The sequence below is a fragment of the Sciurus vulgaris genome (assembly GCF_902686455.1).
Source record: "Sciurus vulgaris genome assembly, chromosome: 3".
Lineage (NCBI taxonomy): Eukaryota > Metazoa > Chordata > Mammalia > Rodentia > Sciuridae > Sciurus > Sciurus vulgaris.
Genome location: NC_136463.1, coordinates 131,068,782 through 131,096,501, shown reverse-complemented (window position 1 = coordinate 131,096,501; position 27,720 = coordinate 131,068,782). Strand labels below are relative to the sequence as shown.

The window sequence follows — 27,720 nt, the reverse complement described above, 5'->3', positions numbered from 1 at the left end:
TAATATACAACAAATTTTTTAGGCTCTTTTTCCAGTTAAAAAACCAACCACCAGAAACACAGGCGGGAACTTAGGTGACATCATATCCCCCAAAGATTGAACCTGAGAGAGACTACGGCTCCCAGCATGCACCGCAGCAACGCCCAAAGAGGCCGCGCAACTGAAACGGTGCATGCAGGGGCCTGGAGTTTCCGCTCCTAAGGCCTGAAGAATTTACTCTCGTTTGCCGGTCTCTGGCTACATCTGAGTCCTGAGTCATTCTAGACGAAGCCAGAAATTGAGAGACTCAGATCAGTGCTTCATTTTTATTGCTACAGTGTACACTATAGACTTCCGGAAACACTTCCGCTTCCGGCGGGCTGGTTGCCTAGAAACCAGCAAACGCCGCAATCCCGGCCGTTATGGCGGGGCTGAGCAGCGCCCAGATCCCCGACGGGGAGTTCACCGCCGTCGTCTACCGGCTCATCCGCGACTCCCGCTACGCCGAGGCGGTGCAGCTGCTGGGCGCAGAGCTGCAGCGGAGCCCCAGGAGCCGCGCAGGCCTGTCGCTGCTGGCCTACTGCTACTACCGCCTGCAGGAGTTCGCGCTGGCCGCAGAGTGCTATGAGCAGCTGAGCCAGCTGCACCCGGAACTCGAGCAGTACCGCCTGTACCAGGCCCAAGCTCTGTACAAGGCCTGCCTTTATCCAGAGGCCACCCGGGTCGCCTTCCTTCTCCTGGACAACCCCGCCTATCATAGCCGCGTCCTGCGCCTGCAAGCCGCTATCAAGTACAGTGAGGGTGACCTGCCAGGGGCCAGGAGCCTGGTGGAGCAGCTGCTCAGTGGGGAAGGGGGAGAAGAGAGTGGAAGTGAGAATGAGCCAGACGGTCAGGTCAACTTGGGTTGTTTGCTGTACAAGGAAGGACATTATGAAGCTGCTTGCTCTAAGTTCTTTGCGGCCCTGCAGGCTTCGGGCTACCAGCCTGACCTTTCCTACAATCTGGCACTGGCCTATTATAGTAGCAGACGCTATGCCCCTGCTCTGAAGCATATTGCTGACATTATTGAGCATGGGATCCGTCAGCACCCAGAACTTGGTGTGGGCATGACCACTGAAGGCATTGATGTTCGAAGTGTTGGCAACACTTTAGTCCTCCACCAGACTGCTCTGGTGGAAGCCTTCAACCTCAAGGCAGCCATAGAATACCAGCTGAGAAACTATGAGGTAGCCCAAGAAACCCTTACTGACATGCCTCCTAGAGCAGAGGAAGAGTTGGACCCCGTGACCCTGCACAACCAGGCACTCATGAACATGGATGCCAAGCCTACAGAAGGGTTTGAGAAGCTACAGTTTTTGCTCCAACAGAACCCCTTCCCCCCAGAGACTTTTGGCAACCTCTTGCTGCTCTACTGTAAGTATGAGTATTTTGACCTGGCAGCAGATGTCCTGGCAGAAAATGCCCATTTGACTTATAAGTTCCTCACACCCTATCTCTATGACTTCTTGGATGCCATGATCACTTGCCAGACAGCTCCTGAAGAAGCTTTCATTAAGCTTGATGGCCTAGCAGGAATGCTGACTGAGCAGCTTCGAAGACTCACCAAACAAGTCCAGGAAGCAAGACACAGAAGAGATGAAGAAACTGTCAAAAAGGCAGTGAATGAATATGATGAAACCCTTGAGAAATATATTCCTGTGTTGATGGCCCAGGCAAAGATCTACTGGAATCTTGAAAATTATTCAATGGTAGAAAAGATTTTCCGCAAATCTGTGGAATTCTGTAATGACCATGATGTGTGGAAGTTGAATGTGGCTCATGTTCTCTTCATGCAGGAGAACAAATACAAAGAAGCCATTGGTTTCTATGAACCCATAGTCAAGAAGCATTATGGTAACATCCTGAATGTCAGCGCTATTGTATTAGCAAACCTCTGTGTTTCCTATATTATGACAAGTCAAAATGAAGAAGCAGAAGAGTTGATGAGGAAGATTGAAAAGGAGGAGGAGCAGCTGTCCTATGATGACCCTGACAGGAAAATCTACCATCTCTGCATTGTGAATTTGGTGATAGGAACACTTTATTGTGCCAAAGGAAATTATGACTTTGGTATCTCTCGAGTTATCAAAAGCTTGGAACCTTACAGTAAAAAGCTGGGAACGGATACCTGGTACTATGCCAAAAGATGTTTCCTGTCCTTATTAGAAAACATGTCAAAGCACATGATAGTGCTTCGTGACAATGTTATTCAAGAATGTGTGCAGTTTCTAGAACACTGTGAGTTTTATGGCAGAAACATACCTGCTGTTATAGAACAACCCCTGGAAGAAGAAAGAATGCATATTGGAAAGAACACAGTCACATATGAATCTAGACAGTTAAGAGCTTTGATTTATGAGATTATAGGATGGAATATATAGATAATGTATTTTATCATAAAGGCTTCTATCTTTATCTCACATTTTGTTTTATCCCTGGGTTTTGGCCTCTTTACATTTGCTACATGTTGAACTTTGTACACTTTCAAAAAAGAGATACAGCTTTTGAAAAACTTCACAAAATGTAATTTAATAAAAACTTTTGAAACGTAGAAGGATTTATGAAAAAAAAAGCTGAAGGTTGGGGCATATACATCTAACAATGTTTGTAATGCCTGTGTTCTGTGTCTTTCACTCATTTTGGGTGGATACTCATATTTTCACAGAATTCTGTATGACCACACATCTTCATCCAGGAACTAAACACTATTAAGTTGAGAATTCAGTAAATATATAGTTCATCTGGGACTTAAGTCATTTCAGGATTTGTGTTGTACTGCACCTTCCATGACTATATTAAGGCATACAGCACAGGTTTTGCATAACCTAAGATATTGCAGCAGGTTTCTAATACAGATGTAATGCTTTGTCTCACAAAAATTTTTCATGTTAGTAATGTTTTTTCTTAGAATGTACAAAATTCAGTGGAAACCCTTGTGCTGTAACAAAATTACGCTGCTATGGTATGTAGATAATAAACAATTCACACAAAAATTGATTTATTTCATTTTTCATAACTTTAAAAATGAACATGATGTAATCTTACTGTTCACAACTTATTTTTAGTAGCAATTCATAACAGAGGTAGTATTAGTTTTCAACTCCTATGCTTGTGATGCATATTAAGAAATGTTAGCCCCAGGCATGTTGGTGTACAACTGTTACCCCAGCAACTCCAGAGGCTGAGACCAGAGAATCACAAATTTGAGGCCAGCCTCAGCTATGTAGACCCTAAACAACTTATCAAGACCCCCATCTTAAAAAATTAAAAGGGATGGGGATATAACTCAGTGGTAAAGTGCCCCTCGGTTAAATCCCTAGTACCAAAAAACTAAAGTATACATTTAAAATAATAGAGTTTCTTTCCTGGTAGCTTCTTGGAAAAGGAAAAATATTTTATACTACTCCTATGACCCCCATCAAATTCCTCTCCTACTGGTACCACAGGTAAAATGAGTCAATTGATTCTGAAAACTTATCTACTCTTATTTTGTCTGTTTGGTGGATTTTATACCCACAACCCTTACATTTGTGCATTCAGGTTCTCGATGTAAATTGTACTCATTCTTCTCAGGCTTTTCATTAGCTAAAAATTACAAAAGCTTTACTATTTTGCTCAATGCTATGTTCTTTGCTCTTCATTGTAAGGAATCCCACAGAAACCACATCCGACAAGGAATCATGTAAGGGAGTTTATTAAGCAAATAGAGTGTCTCCCTGCAGGGTAAGAGAGAAAATGAGAGGAAAAGAAATAGAATGAGAAAGGGCACTCGCTAGAGAGAGTGTGAAAGCCAGGAGGACAGAGAAAGTGAGGAGGAGAGACAGAAGAATGAGAAAAGATGGCTGGGTAGCTACAGTAAAGCAATTGAATTCCACAGGGCTAACAGGGGACCAATATCAGAAAAGGACACTTGCAAGCTGACTGATGAACCAATAGCTAGCTAGGGTGTTTACAGATTGACAAGTGGTTGTGAGGTGGGAAAAATGGCTGTACCAGAAAGGGTAGGGAGAGCGGCTTTGTACATTACATTCATAATTTTAATTCCACTATATCTGGCACAGAAAAGACGGAAAGTATTGGACTGAGCCAGGAAATTACCGGGTTTCAGAGTTTTTAACCGACAAAGTAATTTCTCCTGATTTAACTATATACTTTTGGTTGGTTTTTTCCTGAAAGGTATAAACAATGTTGCTTTTTACCTTCTAGGAGAAATCACTTAGCTATTTGGGTACCCAGAAAAATGCCTCCTATAATTCCTCTGTGACCTCTTTAGATGTCCAAATTAGATCTGTAAGAGAATTTTGATTTGAAGACTATAGCATATTTTCTAATTTATGCCATTTTTAAACTGTACTGAGTGAGCGTTCCCATTTTCTCAACCGATATGATTTCATATTTCAAAGAAACACTGACGGGACTTTGCTACATATTCGAGGAACTTTTACACAAGCCAAAGAGTAAGAAAAACACAGCTTCACCTTTTCAAGCCCGTTCACTGTACCACAAGTTAACTCCCTGAGCACATAAAGAAAATGGGTTTCACAGACTTCCGCTTCCGGCGGGCTGGTTGCCTAGAAACCAGCAAACGCCGCAATCCCGGCCGTTATGGCGGGGCTGAGCAGCGCCCAGATCCCCGACGGGGAGTTCACCGCCGTCGTCTACCGGCTCATCCGCGACTCCCGCTACGCCGAGGCGGTGCAGCTGCTGGGCGCAGAGCTGCAGCGGAGCCCCAGGAGCCGCGCAGGCCTGTCGTTGCTGGCCTACTGCTACTACCGCCTGCAGGAGTTCGCGCTGGCCGCAGAGTGCTATGAGCAGCTGAGCCAGCTGCACCCGGAACTCGAGCAGTACCGCCTGTACCAGGCCCAAGCCCTGTACAAGGCCTGCCTTTATCCAGAGGCCACCCGGGTCGCCTTCCTTCTCCTGGACAACCCCGCCTATCATAGCCGCGTCCTGCGCCTGCAAGCCGCTATCAAGTACAGTGAGGGTGACCTGCCAGGGGCCAGGAGCCTGGTGGAGCAGCTGCTCAGTGGGGAAGGGGGAGAAGAGAGTGGAAGTGAGAATGAGCCAGACGGTCAGGTCAACTTGGGTTGTTTGCTGTACAGGGAAGGACATTATGAAGCTGCCTGCTCTAAGTTCTTTGCGGCCCTGCAGGCTTCGGGCTACCAGCCTGACCTTTCCTACAATCTGGCACTGGCCTATTATAGTAGCAGACACTATGCCCCTGCTCTGAAGCATATTGCCAATATAATTGCCCGTGGCATCCGTCAGCACCCAGAACTTGGTGTGGGCATGACCACTGAGGGCATTGATATTCGAAGTGTTGGCAACACTTTAGTCCTCCACCAGACTGCTCTGGTGGAAGCCTTCAACCTCAAGGCAGCCATAGAATACCAGCTGAGAAACTATGAGGCAGCCCAGGAAGCTCTCACTGACATGCCTCCTAGAGCAGAGGAAGAGTTGGACCCCGTGACCCTGCACAACCAGGCACTCATGAACATGGATGCCAAGCCTACAGAAGGGTTTGAGAAGCTACAGTTTTTGCTCCAACAGAACCCCTTCCCCCCAGAGACTTTTGGCAACCTCTTGCTGCTCTACTGTAAGTATGAGTATTTTGACCTGGCAGCAGATGTCCTGGCAGAAAATGCCCATTTGACTTATAAGTTCCTCACACCCTATCTCTATGACTTCTTGGATGCCATGATCACTTGCCAGACAGCTCCTGAAGAAGCTTTCATTAAGCTTGATGGCCTAGCAGGAATGCTGACTGAGCAGCTTCGAAGACTCACCAAACAAGTCCAGGAAGCAAGACACAATAGAGAGGATGAAGTTGTCATAAAGGCAGTGAATGAATACGATGACACTCTTGAGAAATACATTCCTGTGTTGATGGCCCAGGCAAAGATCTACTGGAATCTTGAAAATTATTCAATGGTAGAAAAGATTTTCCGCAAATCTGTGGAATTCTGTAATGACCATGATGTGTGGAAGTTGAATGTGGCTCATGTTCTCTTCATGCAGGAGAACAAATACAAAGAAGCCATTGGTTTCTATGAACCCATAGTCAAGAAGCATTATGATAACATCCTGAATGTCAGCGCTATTGTATTAGCAAACCTCTGTGTTTCCTATATTATGACAAGTCAAAATGAAGAAGCAGAAGAGTTGATGAGGAAGATTGAAAAGGAGGAGGAGCAGCTGTCCTATGATGACCCTGACAGGAAAATCTACCATCTCTGCATTGTGAATTTGGTGATAGGAACACTTTATTGTGCCAAAGGAAATTATGACTTTGGTATCTCTCGAGTTATCAAAAGCTTGGAACCTTACAGTAAAAAGCTGGGAACGGATACCTGGTACTATGCCAAAAGATGTTTCCTGTCCTTATTAGAAAACATGTCAAAGCACATGATAGTGCTTCGTGACAATGTTATTCAAGAATGTGTGCAGTTTCTAGAACACTGTGAGTTTTATGGCAGAAACATACCTGCTGTTATAGAACAACCCCTGGAAGAAGAAAGAATGCATATTGGAAAGAACACAGTCACATATGAATCTAGACAGTTAAGAGCTTTGATTTATGAGATTATAGGATGGAATATGTAGTTACAGTTGGTTATGGTTTTCATCAAAATGGATTTTTATATCTATATTTCACACACTTTTTTATTTTCAACCATGGCAGTTTCCTATTTGTTTCATATTGAACTTTGTATACTCGAAATCATAATACCAAATGTTATATTTGCATAACTTTTCCACTTAATTAAGATGGACTGTCCAGTGTGAGGTTAATAATTTCTGCATCATCCTGTAGTTACAATCACCAGATTACCTCAAGTAAATATTTCCTCAGCGACATCTTTCTGTAAACAAGTAATCTTAAATAGCAGTTGATTTTCAGATTTGGGCTATGGAGAAGGGTGTGGCATTAGCCTAAAAACTCTTGGAGTGTTTGTCTTTATAGGCCTGTAGTGACTGATATGTCAGGGTTTCTCGCTCACATATAGACCATTTCTCAACAAATAAAGACGAGTTTTTCCCTATCTCAGGTCAATCTGTTTCTTCAATGTGTCTCCAGTTATTTTTAGCCCTTTAACACTCTGCATCTAAACGAAGTCCAATTTGAACCTTTGTCTAAGACTTAGAAATAAAAGTTCTAAATAATGGTCAGTGACTTAAATTTTCTTCCATAATTTTATATATGATTCTTAAATTTGATAATCAACATTTTTCTTTCCACTTTTGATTTTCCTAAATTAATCGTATCTCCTTGTGAATGCTAACAAATATTAAGTGGGGAAGCTTTCTCATGTCTTCACTGTAGGGATAAATAACACTGAACTGAGAATGAAAAAGGCTGAGGCATAAGTTCCAGACCTCCTATAGTCTCTAGGTCTATAGAAATTCATTTACACCTTGCGGGGCTTACAATCATTTGTACTACTAAATGCCTCATGCTCTTTACAGTTAGTTTTGTCTACAACATTTAATTCTGTTTCAGCCAAAGTCGAAAGTTGCCTTCTTTTATGATTTGTATATGTTAACACATCAGTCAGGAAACGGAACATATAACTGCATTTCAAATGAATATTTTCTTGTATTTTGGCTTACAGTAAATGTTACCTCTAAGGTAAATGTTTGTTATCATAGGGTCGAATACAATAGCATAGTGACTTCTACTACTACGAAATTGGGATTTTTGCCCTATTATTTGGAGCTTTTGATTACAACTCTAGCTACAAATTTTTACATGGCAGTCCCTGTTCTCTACTATGGTTTTGTATGTATTATAAATGTTGTACATATTTAGAAGTTGTAAAATTCTCTGATCTCTTTTATATATCTTGGTTGAGGAAGGAGAGATTTGTTTTTAATCCTTCCCCAAAATGATAAACCATCCTTCAGGAGTTTTATTGACAGGCTATTATAATGTGTAGCATTCTTGGAATAATTAGAGTCTCTCTTGCCCCTGAGGTGAAGGCCTCCAGCTGCCAGTCTGCCAGATATCTAGAAACAGAAAAACAGGTGATGTGAAGATCTAATGGAGATTTAGCTACGTGATTTACTTCACAACCCTTCATGTCCAAATCTTAGTAGTTAATCAAATGTCTACTGTCATTAACAGAACAGAAGTAATGAATAGCAGAGTGGAAGTAACAGATGCCAGAGCTATTTCTGCAACTAGCTCACCAAATCAAATCATCGTTCCTTACACACTTGTTTTATTTAATAAAAGAAGGATGGGTCATGCAGACTTTCCAGAAGGACAAAGCCACAGAGAACAGATGGACGACCTCCAGTTCATAAAGCTTTTTCGTGGAGTATTTTCCTGCCTTCTAAGGGTTTAAGAGATAGTAGTGTTTACTGCTCCAGAATGTATCACAAGATAAGAAATGAAAAATCTATCTTCTTACCAACCCCCTTTCTTTCCCTTTTTTATCTTCTCCTTTTGTCAATTATAGACACTTCTCTGAAAACTGGCAGTTGAAATAACAACCAGGTACAAAATATACATACCAACCTTTAGCAATAAGGGGTGAGCTAGCTCTGATTATCAAGGTAACTTTTGAAACCCTTTAACCATGCATTTTTGTAACTTGAGTTAACGTTTCTCAAGAAAAAGTGACTATCAAATTGGTAATGCACTGAAATTTTTAATGATTTCACCAAAAGCACTGGAGCGCTGTAATTTGTTGAACATACTGAACCTTATATTTGCAGGAACCCCTATCTTTTTCTTTTAAACTCTTTAACTTCAATAGGAAAGCAGTAAAAAGAGTTTAAAGATGTGCAATATTTTTACTATTAGAAATGTTCTGTGACATTAGCCATGCAATATAGTCAACCCTAGAGGACTCTTGCCATTCTATATCCATAACATTTTACATGGAGAATGTATTAGCCAAAAAGCAGTTAATTTATTAGCCATAGGTATAATGTTTAATATTTTCTTGGGAAACGAGTCTTTGCAAGGTGATTATACTAAAATCTGCTATTAATTGAGGATCTTTTTTTGCTTAAGTAAATCAGCTACCTTGGATTTGGGCCAAAAATTATCTGTCTCACACTGTAATTCTTCCTAAAACTTCATAATGTGTATATATTAGAAAAGGAATTGTCATTACAGGGAACAATGGTTAGAAAATAACGTTAAATGTACATTTCTGGCACGAAAGAAACCTTTGTTTAGGTCGGACTTGCCAATAACTTGATTGTAAATATAGTTAGGTGAACCTGTATAAAGAGCCCAAGTTCTTGTTCAAAAGTGAATTTTGCACATTTGTAGAACTAAACACATCATTGTCCATGACTGGATACCTTGGTTCAAAATAACAAGTAACTAAAATTGTACTGTGCAAATAGAGCCTAGCAAGGTAAGTCAGAAAGCATTGATTCCTACTATTAAATTATTTTATTAGGAGAGAAAAATGCTTAAAATAAAGGGGCCCCTGTGACAAAATTTTCACCAGCACTCATGGCAAGTGCTATAAAATTATCAGTAGGGTGCCCATAAACTCTTCTTAAGCATCAGCAGTAAGTTATTAGCTGGTTAGTTTTTCTGATCAGAGTCTTTTCTGTGAAAACATCCACCTCTTAGTCCCAGTTACCAAAGCCATATCCTATGGTTCATGCACTTCATACATGGAGAAGAGAATATATACTTTTGGGAATATATCTTCCATTTTTAAGTCAGGAAGTATATAATAAGAGATGGTCTCATCCTACCGTTGTAAAACAAAAGATCTCCAGAAATTAGACTGTAACAGAAACAGTTTGCTGAAAAAGGTTCTATTAGAAGTCAGTACCACATGTTACCTCAAAATACGCTGTTATTTTGTGTTTACTAGAAAAGGCAAAACTTTCTGTAGTTAGCATAGCATTTTTATTTCTAGATATTTTATTCTTGTATTTATTCATTACCTCTGAACTGTTTTGACAAACATGCGAGAGAACAGAGAAGATCTATATGTGATATGACCCAAATGCTGAAAATAGTTTCAGAAACTATATAGGCTATTTTCCTGACAATGTACATAAGATTTAAAATAACATGATTGGCAAATTATAAAATTATTCTGGAAATAATCATGTGAAAGGCAAAATGGAAAATAACCAATGTACATTATTTATAAGTATGACCTAAATCAATTTTTATATTACAAATTGGATATTAAGATAAACATCTGGAATGTATCTACAATCTGAGCAATGAGGGTTTGAACTAGCTCATTTCTTGATTCATAAAACTGAAAGTGAGAGAGATAAATGTGACTTGCCCAAGACCACAGAGTCAAAGAGTAACAAAGTCGGAACCAGAATCCTAGACTTCTTGCTTGATTCTCGTGCTCCTTCTTTTCATATTCCTTCCTTAGGGTTTTTTCCCAAATCATTCTATCAATGCTAATAAGCTTTTCTTTTCCAAGAGCTATGATTTACACCTCTTCCATTGCTGCTGATTAATTAATTGATGATTTAATATTTTTTTTTTTCAAAATATACTTAGCATGTTACTGGACTGGCCAAAATTACACTGTGATTTCTGAAAGTGTGCTGGAGGGGTCTTGAGTGTGTGCTGCACATTGTTTGCAACAGACAAAAATTTAGCTGCAGTACAATATGGGTTAGGCACAAGGGTTATCGACTCACCCTTTGTTTCATCAACTCTTTTAAAAAATCACGTTTTAAGAGCCTTCAAGTTATCAATTTTATTCTCTCCATTATAGTTCCAAGCCACCAAACATGTAAGAACAGGTGTTACAGGTTTCTCTGAGCCTGGAGTGCTAAGAGCTATGAGGAGAGCCAGCTGTTTGCACAAGTATTTACAGTGTATTACCAGAGAATTTTGAGGCTCCACAAAGCTTTACCTTTGCTTGCAAAATCCATTTGAGTCAAGCCCTTGAATATTTACCCTCTTCCTGGAAGTTGATTATTTATTTTAGCTTAGGTTTTGGGGAGGAAAAATTAAAAGCAAGCCAAGAACAAGAGAACAGATGGAGTCCCTATTAACTTTTTCCCTCTTTGAACTAATAATTCTCAGTCCTCATGCTACATTAGAATCAACTGGTAAACTTAAAACATGAGGAGAGATGCCTGGACTCAATCTCTTAAAATATTCTTTTCAATTTAAGGACATGTTAAGTGGACTGTCCCAAATTCCTTCACTGTCATCACTACTTGGTTTACTATGCTTTGCTAATGGCAAAAGAAACTATATGTGCATTGTCATAACTATTTCTACAAATGTACCAATTTGCTTTCCTAATATGGACAACATTCACCAGGTCTCCCTACAAATATGGATTCCTCTAAACCTGATTGCAATTCTTTGCGCACATTTATATATGCACATCTTTTAAATTTGTATTGAAAATATAGGAATATTCAATGGTTATGGTGGTTTATAAATGAATAGGCATTCCCTAACCCTAATCTGCCCCACCTGCAGACATTTGATCTAAACTGATGATTCTCAAAATGTTTGACTGCGCCTAAGAACCACCTGGGAATCTTTTAAAAATTTTATGTCCCAGTATGCATCTCAGAAGAATTAAAACAGAGTTTCCGGAGGTGAAATCCAGATACCAGTATTTTTTTTTTTTTTTTTTCAAAATGCAGCCAAGGTTGTGAACCACTGGTCTAAGTCAATCATTGTAATCCCTCTTTTATTAAATTAGTAGTAGGCATGTGGCCAGTCCTTACCAAGACAAGAGAAGAAGTCTCCTGGAAGGCTACTGGAGAAGGGTTCTTCACCTATTTAAAGAGGAGGGGGCAGGATATTAGACTCTCACTTCTTCTTCTGAACATTATTGATCTGAATCTGCTGCCACCATTTTATGACCATGAAACCAGATTAAGAACAAAAGTGATTTTGAAGATATGAAAGAAATTGAAAGACGGGATACAAAATCAGCATACAAAAATCAATAACTTTCCTATACAACAAATAGATTTGCTACCAAAAAAATGTCATTCATAATAGGATAAATTAATTAACTAATTAATTAAAATACCTAGGACTAATTGTAACCAAGGAGGTGAAAGGCCTCTACATTGAAAATGATAGAATACTAAAGAAAGAAATCAAAGAAGACTCTAGAAAATGAAAAGACCTCCCATAGTTATGGATAAGAAGAATTAATATTGTTTAAATGGCTGTAATGGTTAATTTGAATTGTCAAGTTGATTGGATATGAGATACTGGAGATTAAGAGGCTTCTGGGTATGTCAGTGAGGGTGTATCTAGGAATAATTGGCATGTGGGACAGGGAACTGAAGGGGAGACCCTCCCTAAGCATGGACAGCACCGTCCAATAGGTTGGAGACTTGGATGGAATAAAAGTTGGAAGAACAAAGAAGCTGCAGCAGATGCAAGCTCCATTCTTCTTGAATGAGTTCTTGATTGCTGCTTCGATCCCCTAAGGATATCAGACTCTGGTTTTTTCACTCTTCCAAAGTAGACTCTGTCAGTGCTTCTTCCAGGGAGTTTTCCAGAACCTTCAGTCTCAGACTGAGGTAGCATCTTTGATCCCTCTTGTTCTGAAGCATCAACATCTTGGACTGTGCAGCTACTGGTTCCTCTAGCTCTCCAGCAGCAGAGGACTATTGTGGATTTTCCAGCTTCTGGTTGTATAAGCCAATCTAATAAATTCCCTTTTTATAATCATACTTCCTGTTGGTTCTGTTCCTTTACAGAACCTGTGTAATACAATGGCCATATTACTAAAAGTGATCTGCAGATTCCATGCAATACCCATCAAAATATTAATGACTGTTTTCACAGAACTAGAGAAAAACAGTCCTAAAATTCATTTGGAAGAATAAAAGACCCAAAATAGTCAAAGAAATTCTAAACCAAAGAAGCAATACTGGAGGTTTCACAATACTGAACTTTGAATTGTACATCAGAGTAAGAAAAACTGCGTGGTACTATTATAAAAACAGACATACAGACCAGTGGAACAGAATAGAAAACACAAAGACAAACCCACACAAATACAGTCATCTGATCTTTGACAAAGTCATCAAAAAGATAGCCTTTTTAACAAATAGTGCTGGGAAAACTGGGTAGATGCGTATAGAAGAATGAAACTAGATCTCTATGTCTTCTAGTCCAGAAACTCCAGCTTTTAAAGAAAATGTGGGATCAACGCTCCATCATGTAGGCACAGGCAATAAACTTCCTCAATAGGACTCCTAAAACTCAGGAAATAATACCAAGAATTAATAAATGGGATGACTCAAATTAAAAATCTGTACAGCAAAGAAAACTACCAAAAATGTGAAGAAAGCCAGGCACAGTGGCACATACCTATAATCCCAGCAGCTCAGGAGGCTGAGGCAGGAGGATCGTGAGTTCAAGCCTCAGCAACAGCAAGGTGCTAAGCAACTCAGTGAGACCCTGTCTCTAAATAAAATACAAAATAGGACTGGGGATGTGGCTCAGTGGTTGAATGCCAATCCCTAGCATGTCCCCCAAAAAATGTGAAGAGAGAACCTACAGAATGGGAGAAAATCTTTGCTAGTCTCTCTTTTGACAGAGGATTAATATCCAGAATATATAAAGAACTAAAAATAAATAAATAAACAATCAATAAATTGGCAAATGAACAAAACAGTCACTTCCCAAAAGAAGAAATACAAATGGCCAAGAAACATAAGACAAAAATGTTCAACATCTTTAGCAGTTAGAGAAATGCAAATCAAAACTACACTGAGACTTCTCAACTTCTCCCCTGGCCACTATATGGGAGGAAGGCCGAGATGGCAGATGAAATTGCCAAGGTTCAGGTCGCCCAGCCTAGTGGCTATACCATCTTCAGAAAGATCATCCACAAGGAAATCCCTGCCAAAATCATTTTTCAGGATGACCGGTCTTGCTTTCCATGACATTCCACCTCAAGCACCAACACATATTCTGGTGATACTCAAGAAACATATAGCCCACATTTCTGCTGCAGAAGATGACAATGAAAATCTTGGACATTTAATGATTTTTGGCAAGAAATGTGCTGCTGATCTAGGCCTGAAGAAGGGTTTTCGAATGGTGGTGAATGTAGGTGCAGATGGGGAACAGTCTGTGTATCGTGTTTATCTCCATGTTCTTGGAGATTGGCAGATGAATTGGCCTCCTGGCTAAGCATATAGTGGGGACAGTTTTCCCTTCTCTGAGTAATGATTATGTTTGCATTTTTCAATATGTTGCATGGTTAAAAAAAAAACTACACTGAGATTTTATCTCACTTCAATTTGAATGGCAGCCATCAAGAGTAAAAATAACACTAAATGCTGGAAAGGATGGGGGGCGGTGGAAGTAACACTGTTACAGTTTGTGGGATTGTAAACCCCCACTATTAGTATGACCACTGTGGAAATCAGTCTGGAGGTTCTTCAAAACACCAGGAATGGAATCACCATATGATCCAGCTGTATGACTCCTTGGTATTTATTCTAAAGAATTAAAGTCAGCACACTATTATAATACAGACATACCCATGTTTACAGCAGCACAATTCACAATAGTCAAATTAGGGTACCAGTCTAGGTGTCTGTCAGTGGATGGATGGATAAAGAAAACGTAATATATATACACCAAGGAATTTTATTCAGCCATAAAGAATGAAATTATGCCATTTACTGGTCAATGGGTGGAACTGAAGAACGTTATGCAAAGTGAAATAAACCAAACTTAAAAACTCAAGAGTTGAATGTTTTCTCTCATATGCAGGAGCTAGATAGAAAAAAGGAAAAGCTCAGGGGAGGGGGATCTCAAGAAAATATAATGGAGTAGAAGAAATGAACTGGGGGAAAAAGGAAGGGAGGTTAAGGGAAGGTATTGAAGAATGAAAGTGATCAAATTATACTGTTATGTGCATGGACAAACATGTAACAACATCCCTATTATGTATAATTATAAATGTACCAATAAAAAGGAAAAAGAAGAATCAAAAAGAAGAAGGGCAATGGAAAGAACTTGAGTCCTTGATGACATCTTTGAGCCACTGTAATATTTACCCTGGAGCCTGACCCACTTCTGAGTCTCCTATAGAATGGAAATAATAAACTATCTTACTATTTAAACTTGTTTGAGCCAGATTTTTCAGTTTCTAAAAACACACAGACCATACCCACTACTGACAAAATTCTCTCTGACCAAACTACTCAGGATCCCCTGAATTTTTCAACTAGGCCTTGACTTTTGGACTACCATGTTTGTTTCTTCACTGTCCAATTTAAACAAATTCACTTAGTTAGACTCCCCTTCCTCCGTACAGATCATTCTCCATAGGTAATTGGGTTCTTCCTCCTCAATCATCCTTTAGGGGATGTCTGATCACACTGGCCTGCCTTGAGCTGGAATCCTGCTAAGTCATTGTAGCCAAAATTCCCTCTTACCCTTGGTGTTTCCTCTTAGTAGTTTTTCATCCACTTAGTTCCAATCCTGTTCCTTGGTTATAAATTTAAACTTGTCTATGCTGTATTTGGAGATGAGCCCAATCTCTCTCCACAATTGCAAAATCCCATTGCAGTGTTCCCTGAACCTGTGGCGATAGTATCCCTAAACCTTGAATAAAGACTGTCTTACCATCTTTAACAAGTGTCATAGAATAATGTTTTCTTTATCATCATACATAGGCCATACCTCTCTAATCTTGTCCAGGAGGTAATGACTCTTAATGCATAATTTCCATGTTGGTGATCCAGTCTTCCTTGAGATTCAGCATCATTCCTTAGTTTCAGATGAGTATAACAAAATTAATTGACCTTTGTAAGACATTATTTGCAACCTTGACTTCATTACTATTAACTGACTCTTCTATTATTTTGAAATCACAAGAGCTACTTATGAAATTGGGGTTCCCTTTATTTTCTTGGGAGACTATTCACTTATATAGAAGCAAATCAAAAATTAAATTGACCTGCCCAAATGAATTAGCCCTAAGTTTAAAGCTTGCTCATGCTTCTTAGCAAAAACACAAGAGAAACACCATTGCATATCAGTGATTCATATGGAAAACATATTCTTCAATTTTTAAATTTCCCCCACCTTCATATAAGGTTGTTTCAGTAAAATCTCAATGATAATAGAAGAATAAAAATGAAAATGAAAACAACAACAGCATTTATTCATGTGTAGTAACCCTAAGTGTTAAAGCAAGGCAACCTAATTTTTTCTCCAGTGAGAAATTCTAATCTGTGTACTGCACTATTTCAGCTTTGGATCTTTCTAGTCATAAACCTGGTTATAGGAAAAGCTTCATAAAAAATAAATACTTTAGTTCTTCCTGATAATCCCTCTCAGTACTGCATTCTACTTATCAGGCCCAACTTATTCTGAATAGTTGGCTTGTATTGGTTCTCTAAAGGAAGGTCTCAAGAAATTCAAATTCAAACCGGATGGCCCTTATCATGTCAGAGGATTGGGACTGCTGATTTACTCTATAATCTCTTTAAATATTCACCAGGAGAGAGCTCTGAGACAGAATTTATTGCCTCCTCCTGCCATCTTTGGGCCTACAAAACACCAAAGCAAAACCCTTCTATGAAATCTGAAACTCTAGTCACTGATTTCCTAGCTGGTGTCATTTCAAAAGCACAGTGTAGCCCCATGATAGTCACAGCAGGAATCTGTCTCTCTATGGGGTTTCCATCTGCTTCCCATCAGAAAGAACCTCTTTGGGGAGCTTCGTTAAATCCAGAGCACCCATTCCTCCCCAGGCATCCCAGAGTCTTATATTAGTCTTTTTAGGATCACCTGCTGTTAGGATTGGATATGTTTAATTTTCTCCAGAATAAGAAGGTGAATAAAATTACATCCCTGTAATTTGGTTTTCATCCTTGTTTGGTTTATCATAGGTTAGTTTGTAAAAATTTTCCATTCTGAAAATTGAGTTCAAATTTCCATTCTGAAATTGCTACATGAATATTACCAAGACAAAAATTCAGTCACTGAAATTCTTTCCTTTGGAAGATGAGTTTTCTATGTAACTTTTTGTACTACACTCATTATTATAAAACAGCTTGCACTAGAAGCAAATCTTTCTGAGTCCTTTAGGTCCAAAGTTGCTTTAAATATAAAAATTTTGTGTCAAAACACTATTTATTCATTTCTCATTAATGGTCAATAGAGATGATACAATATAGCAAAGAAAACAGATAACGACAAGAGGTTTCAAGACTGATCTTTTATAGATCAGTTTCAATACCGAAAACTGAGGGTTCACAGTGGTACCAAGTTGTAACTAACCAGGAATTGAGGGTTTTCATTCAGCAATAAACAAACAATGGCTACCTTTATTACTAAAGAAATGAAGCCTGTTAGTTCCACAAGAATGTTTAATAAGTAAAATGATTTCATGAAGATAAGCCTTTCTCTCATCTCCATTCTCCCCTACAGGTGGGGCAGCTTTCGTGGTGCCAGAACAAAAACAGACTCTCCATTATATTCCTCAAGGAATAATGGATTAAACATGTTTTTATGAATTGAACTTCCTGTGCTCATGTGCCATTTCCTCAGAGAAGACTGACTGTGAGGATGAAATAGAAATGATAATACTTTTCAATATTCCCTGAGCCCCAAGTCCTAGAAAAAGGCAGGAACACAAAGATCTTTTTGTTTATCCTGTCAAATGCCAGCTGACTTCAATGTGGTTCCCAGAGTTAAGTATGAAAGGAGGCATGGTCCTCGGTGGGCAACACAGATGGAGAGTTTTCCTCAGCACTCAGGAGCGGGTGGAAAGAAATGTGGAAAGACAACTATAAAGGAATGAAAAGGGGATGAGGGAAGACCTCGAGAAAGTAGATAAAATACAGGGGAAAGACAAGATGGAGGCAGTTGGTCTCTACAGGAAGGGGGGAATTATGACTGCTCTACGAACATGATTCAAACATGAGGTGTGTTACCTCAGTGTCTTCTAAAGCATGTTACATGTCTGAGATAATGAACGAGGATGGACTTAACTGGCAGTCAGGTGAACTTTTCAATAGCCACGTGTTTACTGTATTGTGTCTATGTGCGCATTCACCAACACACACCTCCACGAAATTTTAGGTTTGATGTGATATATATCTTATATATTATATATATTTATGTACATATTATATGTATGTTTATACATTACATCAAACTTCATGGATTCTATTGCTTAGGATGAGGCAAAAACTTAAAAATGGCTGTATTGAAAAGAAAAACAATAAATAATATGACATATAGTACTTGGTGATGGCAGTGATACATGCTGAACAAGACCAGAGTTTAGGAAACTTCAATTTAGGCAAACAGAGCACAGAACTTTATGTGAGTGTGTGACCCTACCCTTCACTGGGCAAAAGTGTGAGTTTTACTGGTTATTGACCCAGTATTTGTCAAGGGCCTTGTGTTTTTCAGAAAAAATAACTTCACATTTTTCTTCCAAAGGTGAAAATTTCCTCAAGTGTTGCCCACCACACTTATGAGAAAACTATTTTAAACTTTCTAACTCTTGGGTTGGAGCTGTGGCTCAGCCAGTAGAGCTGTTCACTTGGCAAGTGTGAGGCATTGGGTTCGATCCTCACCACTACATAAAAGTAAATAAAATATGTGTCCAACTACAAATGAGAAAAATAAAAACTTTCTTGATCTCTAGTTTTTGGTTAAAGACTCTGGAGTTTTTGTTTGTTTCTTTGCTTCAGATTTCCTTACAATTCTAATTTGATAAAATCTTTCCCCATTTCCCACAAACCTAAATTCTGACTGGTGGATGATGAATCCTACCAGTAGAGGGGGCCTCACTGCTGGAAAAGTCTCTCAAAGGACTTGAAAGGAGTACTCCTGGAAACAGGATGGATGCCCCTCCTACTGTTGACTTAACACCCCACCCGGTTCTCTGGGTTGATGATTTTAAAGTGAAGTTGTGGGTCTGAGGGTCAGCCTGGCTGCAGATGCATTGTCACGATTCAGTCTGAAATTCACTCTTAAGTTTTTGTAAGGATCTGATTAGCCGCTGCACAAAACATCTTGCTGAAACAGCGATCTGATTGTTACCACATTTTCCATCACGTGCATGGTAGTTACAGGCTGACAGGCAGGGGTCCAGTTGTGTTTGTTCTGAGTTGGAATCAAGGTGGTAGAGTTGGAAGGATCTTGAAGGCATCCGTTCCAACTCCATCTTCCTCAAACGAAGGACAGACATTAAAAAAAAAAAAAAAAAAAAAAAAAAAAATTGTGTCCCTAGCAAGCTACTAATGTGTAAGTGGGATTATGTAGTTTAGATGGAAAAGTCACTCATGAACTGTTTAGTCCTGGCTGCCCTTTGGGGCTGTGTCACTTTGGGCAGGTCATTTCACATCTGAGCCTCCATTTCCCTTTCTATTAAATAACAGGCACAGAACCAGTAACCGGTAAGATCACCCCAGTTCTATTTTATTGGACTCACTGTGATTATCACTTTACATTCTATTTTCAGGTACTTCTAAGGCTGCTTGTATGTATTATTGTTCCTTCATCTTCTTTAAGCTTATAAATGTGTTTTTCCTTTATGAGTGTAGAATGGATTAAAATTCAACTCTATCGGAACAAAAAAAAGTATAACTCCATTATGAATGCAACAACTAAAAAGATATTCCAGGAGAATAACGAGAATGTGGAAAAGTGAAAACGGTTGGAGCATAAAGGGTGTAGAATTATGAATAACTGGCCCTTTTAAAAACACTTATAATCATTGCATGGTAAACATAATCTAAGAATATGAAAAAGTCTGTCTGAAAGGCAAGGTGGAGATGAAGCATCCAATTCCAGGCAGACAGAGCTTTCAGCAGACCAAGCAGTCTCTCCAGGTCCCGCTCCTTGTGTGTGCTCCAGTCTTGCAATAAAGCTCCCCATGTTTCAGGATATTGAATTTGGGTTCAGGGAAAGCCAGACATCATGTAATCACAGTTTGGAATTACAGTGTATATCTAATAAAAGTCCACAAAACTTGCCAAAAAACTTTTTTTCCCCAGAATCACTTAAAGAGAGCTATGTGTTTGCTAAGTGGAATGAGATGGGAAAGAAAATCCTGCATAAAGGAAATCTTCTTACAGAACCAGAGTGCCTCTAGACCAGGCACAGATACTGGCAGATAGCTAAAAATGGGACTCCACTTCAAGGACAGTACTCTGAAGGAAAGAAGGGAGTGAGGATAGGGAACCAGAGTCTGCACTGCAGGATGAAAAGAGCCTTGATCAGCCTGGACTCAAGAGAGGTTCACCTCACCCCTTTCTTTTGCAGACATGACTGCTCCAAAGGGAAAACAAAGGGCTTTCTCTGATCACTGTGGAATATTAGTGTAGAAGAGTTTTGTGATGGTGGACCCACTCATTTGGATTCATTCTGTTGGAGATATTAGGGACCTCATGGTAAGGGACTGGTATAGTCATACAGGACTCTGCACACAGGAGGACTCCAGGCTTGGTTTTAATCCTCTCCTATCATCATTTTTGAATCCCTAGTAATTTATGAACAAGGGAGTTTGCATTTACATTTTGCAGTGGGCTTCAAAATTTAGTAGCTGGTTTGGCTGGACACTTCTGTGAGACTTCAAATTCCTGCATAAATCTCCTGCATTGCTGCTGTGTGGTTAACCCTTCAGCATGCTCAGCCATGGCTGACTGAGAGTCAAGTCTGTTTTCCCACATGTTCCATGCTGCAGTCTGTGGGTCTCTTCTTTGGGGACTAGTCCTTTTGCTCCAGGTCAGAGTCTGTGTCTTGACAGATAGTTCAGCATATGCACAAATGTCTCTTTCCCAAATGTGCAGAGTCTCCTTCTCTTTTTGCCATCGGTGCTCTAAGAACGAACTATCATTTAGAATTAATATTCAATTCTGGAAAGGTTTGCTTGGGGCAAAGATTAATGTAAACTCATGCTGTTCTGAGCAGGCCACATTTACCCCCATAAAGCCTTGTGTGTGGCCAACAACAGAGAGACCTCCAGTGTTTACTTCTCTTACTCAAACCGCTGTGGACCCTTCATACTTGGTCTTCTGCAGGTCAGGGTCTGCTTTAAGGTTTCCTTTGAATAAATAAAATGCAATTTAACTACAACTCTGAATCTTTTCTGTGGGCCAAAAGTCTGTGGGCTACAGCAAGAATTGACAACTTCCCTACCCCATCCACATGCAGGAGAGCCCAGAGGAGGATCAAAGGGTCAGGGGAGACCCTTGAGTAATACAGCTTATTTATTATTTCAGAAATTCTCCTCTTTTCTCAAATCCTCTTCAAGTGTAGAACAGAAAAGAAACCAAGCATTATTCCACATGAAAACAGGGCTCATTGCCTGAAGGGGAATAAAAGGAGAGATAGAAACAAGGCAGAGAAGAGAAAAAAACACCCTACAAATTTGGGAACTACTTCTCAGTATCAACTTAAACTATATCTCTGAAAATTAATGTGGTCATTGGATGAGCCTCGCAATTGCTGCTTAAGAGGTGAGGAAATGAACATTTCTGTAGCCTGCCCTAGTGGAAATACTGAAAAGTAATCCTGACCAGTAGACTTGGGGCCTGCTCTGTGCCTTGCAAAAAGGAGGCCCCTCCTCCCTCATGCAGGTTTAATAGCAACGGGCATCACTAACCATTTCAGCAAAGTCCCAGATGGCTTCTGCAGACTAAATGACGGGATGGTTGGGAATGGAATTTTCTTGAAGGAAGTAGGTATGTTCCCGAGGGTTGAAGAACTAGGTGTAACCTAGGCTGGGAATGGGAATTCACAAGGGGTCTTCTTCCTGTGAGCAAGTGCACCCATTTTAAGGTCCAGAACAAAGTCCAAATTAGCTCGGGTCCTGACTTTTCCTATGCTATGTAGTTCTTTCCAAAACCACAGGTCCTTGGACAGACTCAAGTGGCAGAGTGTCTATCTCTGGTCCCAGGGAGAGACATTAGCTTATGAAGTGGGCCAGAACTTAAGAGGACTCAAGACAGAAAGCAAAATGAAGTTCTTTCCTTCCTCAGTGAGTCAGGGAGAGTGGAGCTGAAAGAAAAGAGCTGAAATGGACATTTGGGAAACCCAAGGAGATTCGACCACTGTCATAACGGAGTAGAGACATCGCACTGCTCCTGTTCACCTTCAGAGGAATTCTGGGGGAGAGGGATTCTGTATCAAATCACCATTCAGCTTCTGGAGCACCAGTGACCAAGAAGGCCTTGAATCTCATGACTAAACCTCAGACAGACTTCCTCCTGATTCTTCTTGTAGCATTATTTTCTTAAACAAAACTTTCAGTTAAAATTTGTTCTCTTTCCCTTTGAGATATGTGTAAATTGTGTGTGTGTGTGTGTGTGTGTGTGTGTGTGTGTGTGTGTGTGTGTGTGAGAGAGAGAGAGAGAGAGAGAGAGAGAGAGAGAGAGAGAGAGAGAGAGAGACCAGGGATTGAACCCAGGGCCTCATATGTGTTAGATAAGTGCTATACTAGACACACACCAGCAGCCTGAGATATGTGTACACCTTTTTAAAAGTCTCTTGCCAGTTTTGCCCTTCTTAAGGACCTGGATGCCATGGCTTTAAATGAAATCAACTCAGGAGCTAGCACCCCTCCCTTTCTCAGCTGAGCCCCATAACATCCAGTGGAATAACAGAAGCCTAATTTCAGTGGCACCTTCCTCTGAGTTGTGAAACAACCATCTGTTGTAAAGGTTTGAGATTAGTTTCCCTTGGGTAAAGCCACTTAGTAAGTAGAAGCCTTGATATTCCTCTTACCCTGTCTTTAAAAATCCTATATCCTTTGTTTCAGCAGAGTTGAATTCAGACTGAGTTCTGGCCTCCCTCCTGTCTTACAAGGACCTTGAATAAAATCTTCAGGCCTGTTTAACTTTGCCTGGTGCAAGTTTTACTTTGACAGCTACAATGTCAATACATTGGACCAAAATGCTTTATGTTCCTGCAAACTCTGACTGCTTTGTAGCATGAAAAGATCATGACGAATTTGCAAGAGGCAATGTGCCTCTTGGTTTACATATCTTCCTGAGGGAAACGTGGGAAGGTACAGGAAGGAGTGATGTCACACTCTCAGGAACTGGAGCATTCTCAGGGGTCAGGAAGAGGCTGGCTGGGATTGGGCTGCTGCAGCCTTACTGAATTAACAAAGCCTGATATAGTGCTTGGTTCTCACCAGGCACTGCTCCAGGCACTTTGCAAATAAGAAAGTTTAATTCTTATAACAACCCTATGAAACAGAGTTTTATTAATATTCAATTGTTTTCAAGTAAGGAACGCCTCTGGCACCATAGAAAATCTAAGTGAATTTGCTCCAACTCACAGAGCTGATGAGCAGAGAACATAGGCAGTTTAGTTTTAGTTTCTATATTTTATTTTATTTTTATTTTGTACCAGGGATTGGATCCAAGTGAGCTTAGCCACTGAGCCACATCCCTTTAAAAAAAAAAAAATTTTTTTTTAAGGGCCAGGCTCTTGCTGGGTTGCTTGACTCATAAGGGACTCATAAGTTGCTGAGGCTTGTTTTGAACTCATGATCCTTCTGCCTCAGCCTCCTGAGCCACTGGGATTACAGGCATGTGCCAACATGCCTAACTAATTTCTTTATTTTAGCCACTAGGTTATGCCACCAGATTCTGCAGCTAGAACCAAAGAACACAAAATTCCAGAGTGGTGGCAGGCCCAGTGAGACCTGATTAGGTAACCAGTTCACGTTAGAGAATCTCCAAGTGGCTCCTGAAAAATGGTTCCTTGTTTCAGAGCTAAAGCAGCCCATGACAGGATGCCACATAACCTACCCATGGTGTCCTCTATCTCACAGGACGGGAAAAGTCTGTATCAGGATCCCACCACCTTCTAAGATCAGGAGGGATTTATTTGTACAAGGCTCTGTAGATCCTTTCTGTAAAGGATTTTGCCTACCCATGAGCACAAGCCTGAAGTTCTAGAACAAGAGCCTGTTTCTCTTCAAAAATGTACAAAGGTGGCAGCATCTGAAAACAATTGAATAATATCCAAGTCCTTTCCGCCCTTCAGTTCTGCGGGGTCCTTGTTGATCTTTGCAGTATGTGCTGACAATCAAATGCCAACTTTGACTGACACTTGCAAGCCAGATTCTGCACTCAGGATACCTTTCTCCCTCCAACTTGCTTTCCTCTCTTTCTGCTTCAAAAAGTGCAGAAGACATGGCAGAGCAAGCTGATGCTTGCACAAAGGAAAAGAAAACCAAGTGAAGTTGTGCTTGAACTTGAACTACACAGAAATGGAACCCTTCACTGGATCTCCTAGTTCCCCAGTGGAGCCCGGGGAAGTGTCTGCATGTACAACTTTGGACTAGGCCTGAGGAGGCCTGGGCTGGGGCACCCAGCTCATCACATCATTCTCTCAACCTTCCTTTCTCCATCTGTGAAAAGCGAATCACAATATCTGTGCTTTGTACTCTCCAGGACTGTTATGAGGCTCAAATGAGATAATGTACATAAAGTGCTTTGTAAACTGTAAAATGCTTTACAAATGTAAGGGATTATTATAAACCACAATACAGCAATGTTTTATGCTTTTATAAAACTACTGGCTGGAACTGCAGGAAGGGGAATCCCTCTGGTGATTTTTATTTTGGAAACAGGAGGGCTTGAGTTTGCCTCTTTGCCAGGAATTGGATTCCTGGCGGCAGCTGTTTATTTCATTTCACTCAGCGACGCACATATGGCCACAGCGCGCCTCCTGCAGAGCTGACAATATGTACAACTGTGTTTGAGCACGTCCATGGAAAGCGTCTTTTCTCCACCCTCATGACTTCCAACTTGCCAAGTCTAACACCTAGGAAATAGAAACTTTCAACTTGCACTTCACCTCAGCAGCATTTGTTTTTGTAGATGACATTTTTCCTCCTTTACAGTCAGATTCTCACTGTAAAAAACTTCCTTTGAGCAGACTGAAAAATTTGAATGCTTCTTTTTAAGATATTTTCTGTGGTTAAATGATACTAATATCTGTCCCGGGCCTGAGCTTGCATTAGCTGAAAAGGATCAAAATACTGATGTGTTCTCCTTTCTGCAGAACCTGGACTTTGCTTGCTGAGCAGTACTGGGTGACAGAGGGGGCAGATTTTCTGCAGTGATGCCACCAAGCTACAGATCTGTGCAAATACCTGTACCAGGCTTCATTGTAGATAACCCCTTACTGTTCCCTGACGTGTTCTGAGATCATTCTGTGTCTAAGAACTACTACTGCCTTGTAAATGTCAAGAGGAATTATGAACATTTGTAGAAAAATAACTGTTTGACTAATTTCCTGTTCCATGGAGCAAACACACCACCTTATGTATTTAGAATCTGGTGCTGACAGCCAGGCCTTGGCAAGTTTCAGGGTTATAGGATCATAAATGGGATTAGATAAGCCAGACAGTGTGGCTCAGACTCCAGCACTTTAAAATATTATTAAACCCCCCAGAAAAAAAGCAAACAGTTTTTAAGGGCAAGTAAGATATAACAGATCCTGAAAAAGAGAAAAAAGAACACTGGCTATGGTTCTAGGGCTTGGTAAGTCCCTGGAGCATTTTGAGAGTACATGTTAGAAATAAATAAGTATTTTAGAACATGAGACATAAAGAAACGGGTCATAATTTATAGCTCAGAAGGATTTCTCTATTAGATTTGAGCCATGGCAAAACATTTTTTAAAAGAAAAGAATGAAGAATATGTATTGAGTCAGGACTGACAGTAAGAATTTGTAATTCCAGAGAGCAGAATGTCATGCACCACCTGGTGGCTTTTGCATTTTAAATTATCTGTTTTTTTTTTTTTATTTGACCAGATTAATTATTTCCACCTTGCCACTTGGCAGGTAGGGTCACTGTTCCTTTTCACCACATTAATGAACCCATTCACTTTTTCTCCATGTAATTAAGACTGTGAGTTACAGATCACATTTTTAAATTGGCTTAGTATATGGCCAACTCAGTCTTGATTAAACAAAATATATGACATCAGGTATTTCTCACTGAAAAAGAGTGTTGAGTTTCTTCTGAGTTTTCCTCCTGTTGTCCGAAGAGAGTGGTGACTTTTTACTTTTTATTTCTTTAGAGAAGAAATACAGACCTGTAAAGGTTATAGCATCCAGGATGGTTTTTCATTCTTAATATACTCAAGGTCTGGAAACCTAAAGGGCAGTTGATGGATTCCTGTTCAAGTATTTCTTTTGCCACCAAAATTCTGACCAAGTCCTTTCATGAGCTATTTGAAAAGAAATAACTTTGGAAATGTTACATTAGTTAAGTGAAATATATTGCCCTCTTCTGTTCACTTTATTTCTAGGCCATTTAGGAAACCCTAGAAACATTAAGAGTTATTCAGTACCTTGAATACAGTAGCTGAACATAGTAGAAAAGGCTTCCTTTGTGGTGTCTACAGCCCTCAAGAGAACCAGCCTTAGTATGATCCAACTCAAATTTTCACCCAAAGCATTTGGTTTTATTCAGGATTTCTGCATCTCAACTTGATTCCCAGAGGAACTAAATTTATAAAGATTATAAATTTGTAATGACAAATTTAAAGGTTAAAATGTTTTAATCTTCCAGGATCTGAATGGGATTTTCTCTGTTTGAATGAGTCTGATGGAACACCTGATCAGGAAAGAAATTGACACACATATATCTTCAGGATGGTCATCTTTGCTGCTGGCAAAAGCCTAGCAACATAAATTCAAAATATAAGTAATTCTAGCACACTGTTTTGACATATTGAAAGTTTGTGAGAAATTGTTTGCATTGTCTGAATACAGAGGGATTGGGATCAAAGATACAGCAACTCATGTTTTTCCAGTTCTTACTCTACTTCTTAGTGGAAATGGAATCTTTTAGTCACAGGCAATAACTAAGTTGTAGTAATCAACTCTGTGACAAAACTACTTAAGTATGCACATAATTAGTTCCTAATTTTTATAATGGAACTTAGATTTTGCGATCTTCTGGTCCACAGTTGTAAAACTTTATGGTGTTCTTCTTTTGTCTACTGAGACTTCAGGTAGGTAACTGCTGTATTTCTTTCCAAACCAAAATGCAATTGCAATAATGATATCCATGTGCTTCGATAAAGGCACATTGGCCTTTGGTTATGTTTTAAATAGGTGCCTTAACACACATACTTACACAGAATCACAGAGTCAGCTGAAATGGCATTTCATCTTGGTCCCATGTATGGCAGACTGTGCAGTAACAAAAAACATTCAAAGCTAATTACAATGGCTTAGTGTGGCTCTCTGTCTTTTGCACTAAAAGGGATGGCTTAAATACTTTCACCATTGTTAGGATGATGTGAAACAGTGAGCAGTCTTTATATGAATAGCACATTTCAAATTCATGTCACAGGCATGTGTGGGAATAGTAGTAATAAGAAGAAAAACATCAATTTCAGGGAATCAGAGATCTTATATGCTCTGTTGGAATCCTCCTCATGGCATGTAACCAAATTTGTATTGGGTAAAGCCGAAGGCAGGGTCTCTGGAAAGCACAATAATTAAAGGGCAAAATGCTCAGAGAAATGAGGATTTCAACTTGCAGGAAGCTAACGAAACTAGGGAACCACCTCAATGCATTCAGTCCCTGCCAGGCCAATTTCACCGCAGGGACAGAGTCATTCCAAATGATAGCAAGTCCATCTCTTTGCTTGCCCCTCCAGGAATAGGCTGTCCAGGAAGCAAAAACATCTGCCTTCGGGAAATCTTTGAGCATCATAAAAGTTCCCTGCTCCCCCTTCAAT

At 39.9% G+C, this 27,720-nt stretch overlaps 2 protein-coding genes and 1 pseudogene across 3 annotated transcripts; all 3 read left to right on the top strand.

The window, feature by feature from the left end:
• The first annotated feature begins 204 nt into the window (after positions 1 to 204).
• LOC306657962 (intraflagellar transport protein 70A) lies at positions 205 to 3,025 on the top strand. The gene has a single exon (XM_079134530.1). The coding sequence runs from the start codon at positions 402 to 404 to the stop codon at positions 2,397 to 2,399; it is 1,998 nt and encodes a 665-aa protein (XP_078990656.1). The 5' UTR covers positions 205 to 401; the 3' UTR covers positions 2,400 to 3,025.
• Positions 3,026 to 4,560: 1,535 nt separating this feature from the next.
• Positions 4,561 to 7,001, top strand: LOC306658483 (intraflagellar transport protein 70A2). The gene has a single exon (XM_079135517.1). The coding sequence runs from the start codon at positions 4,624 to 4,626 to the stop codon at positions 6,619 to 6,621; it is 1,998 nt and encodes a 665-aa protein (XP_078991643.1). The 5' UTR covers positions 4,561 to 4,623; the 3' UTR covers positions 6,622 to 7,001.
• Positions 7,002 to 12,776: 5,775 nt separating this feature from the next.
• Positions 12,777 to 14,211, top strand: LOC306656765 (adenosine 5'-monophosphoramidase HINT1-like; annotated as a pseudogene). The gene has a single exon. The product of its transcript is annotated as an adenosine 5'-monophosphoramidase HINT1-like (transcript).
• Positions 14,212 to 27,720: the final 13,509 nt, after the last annotated feature.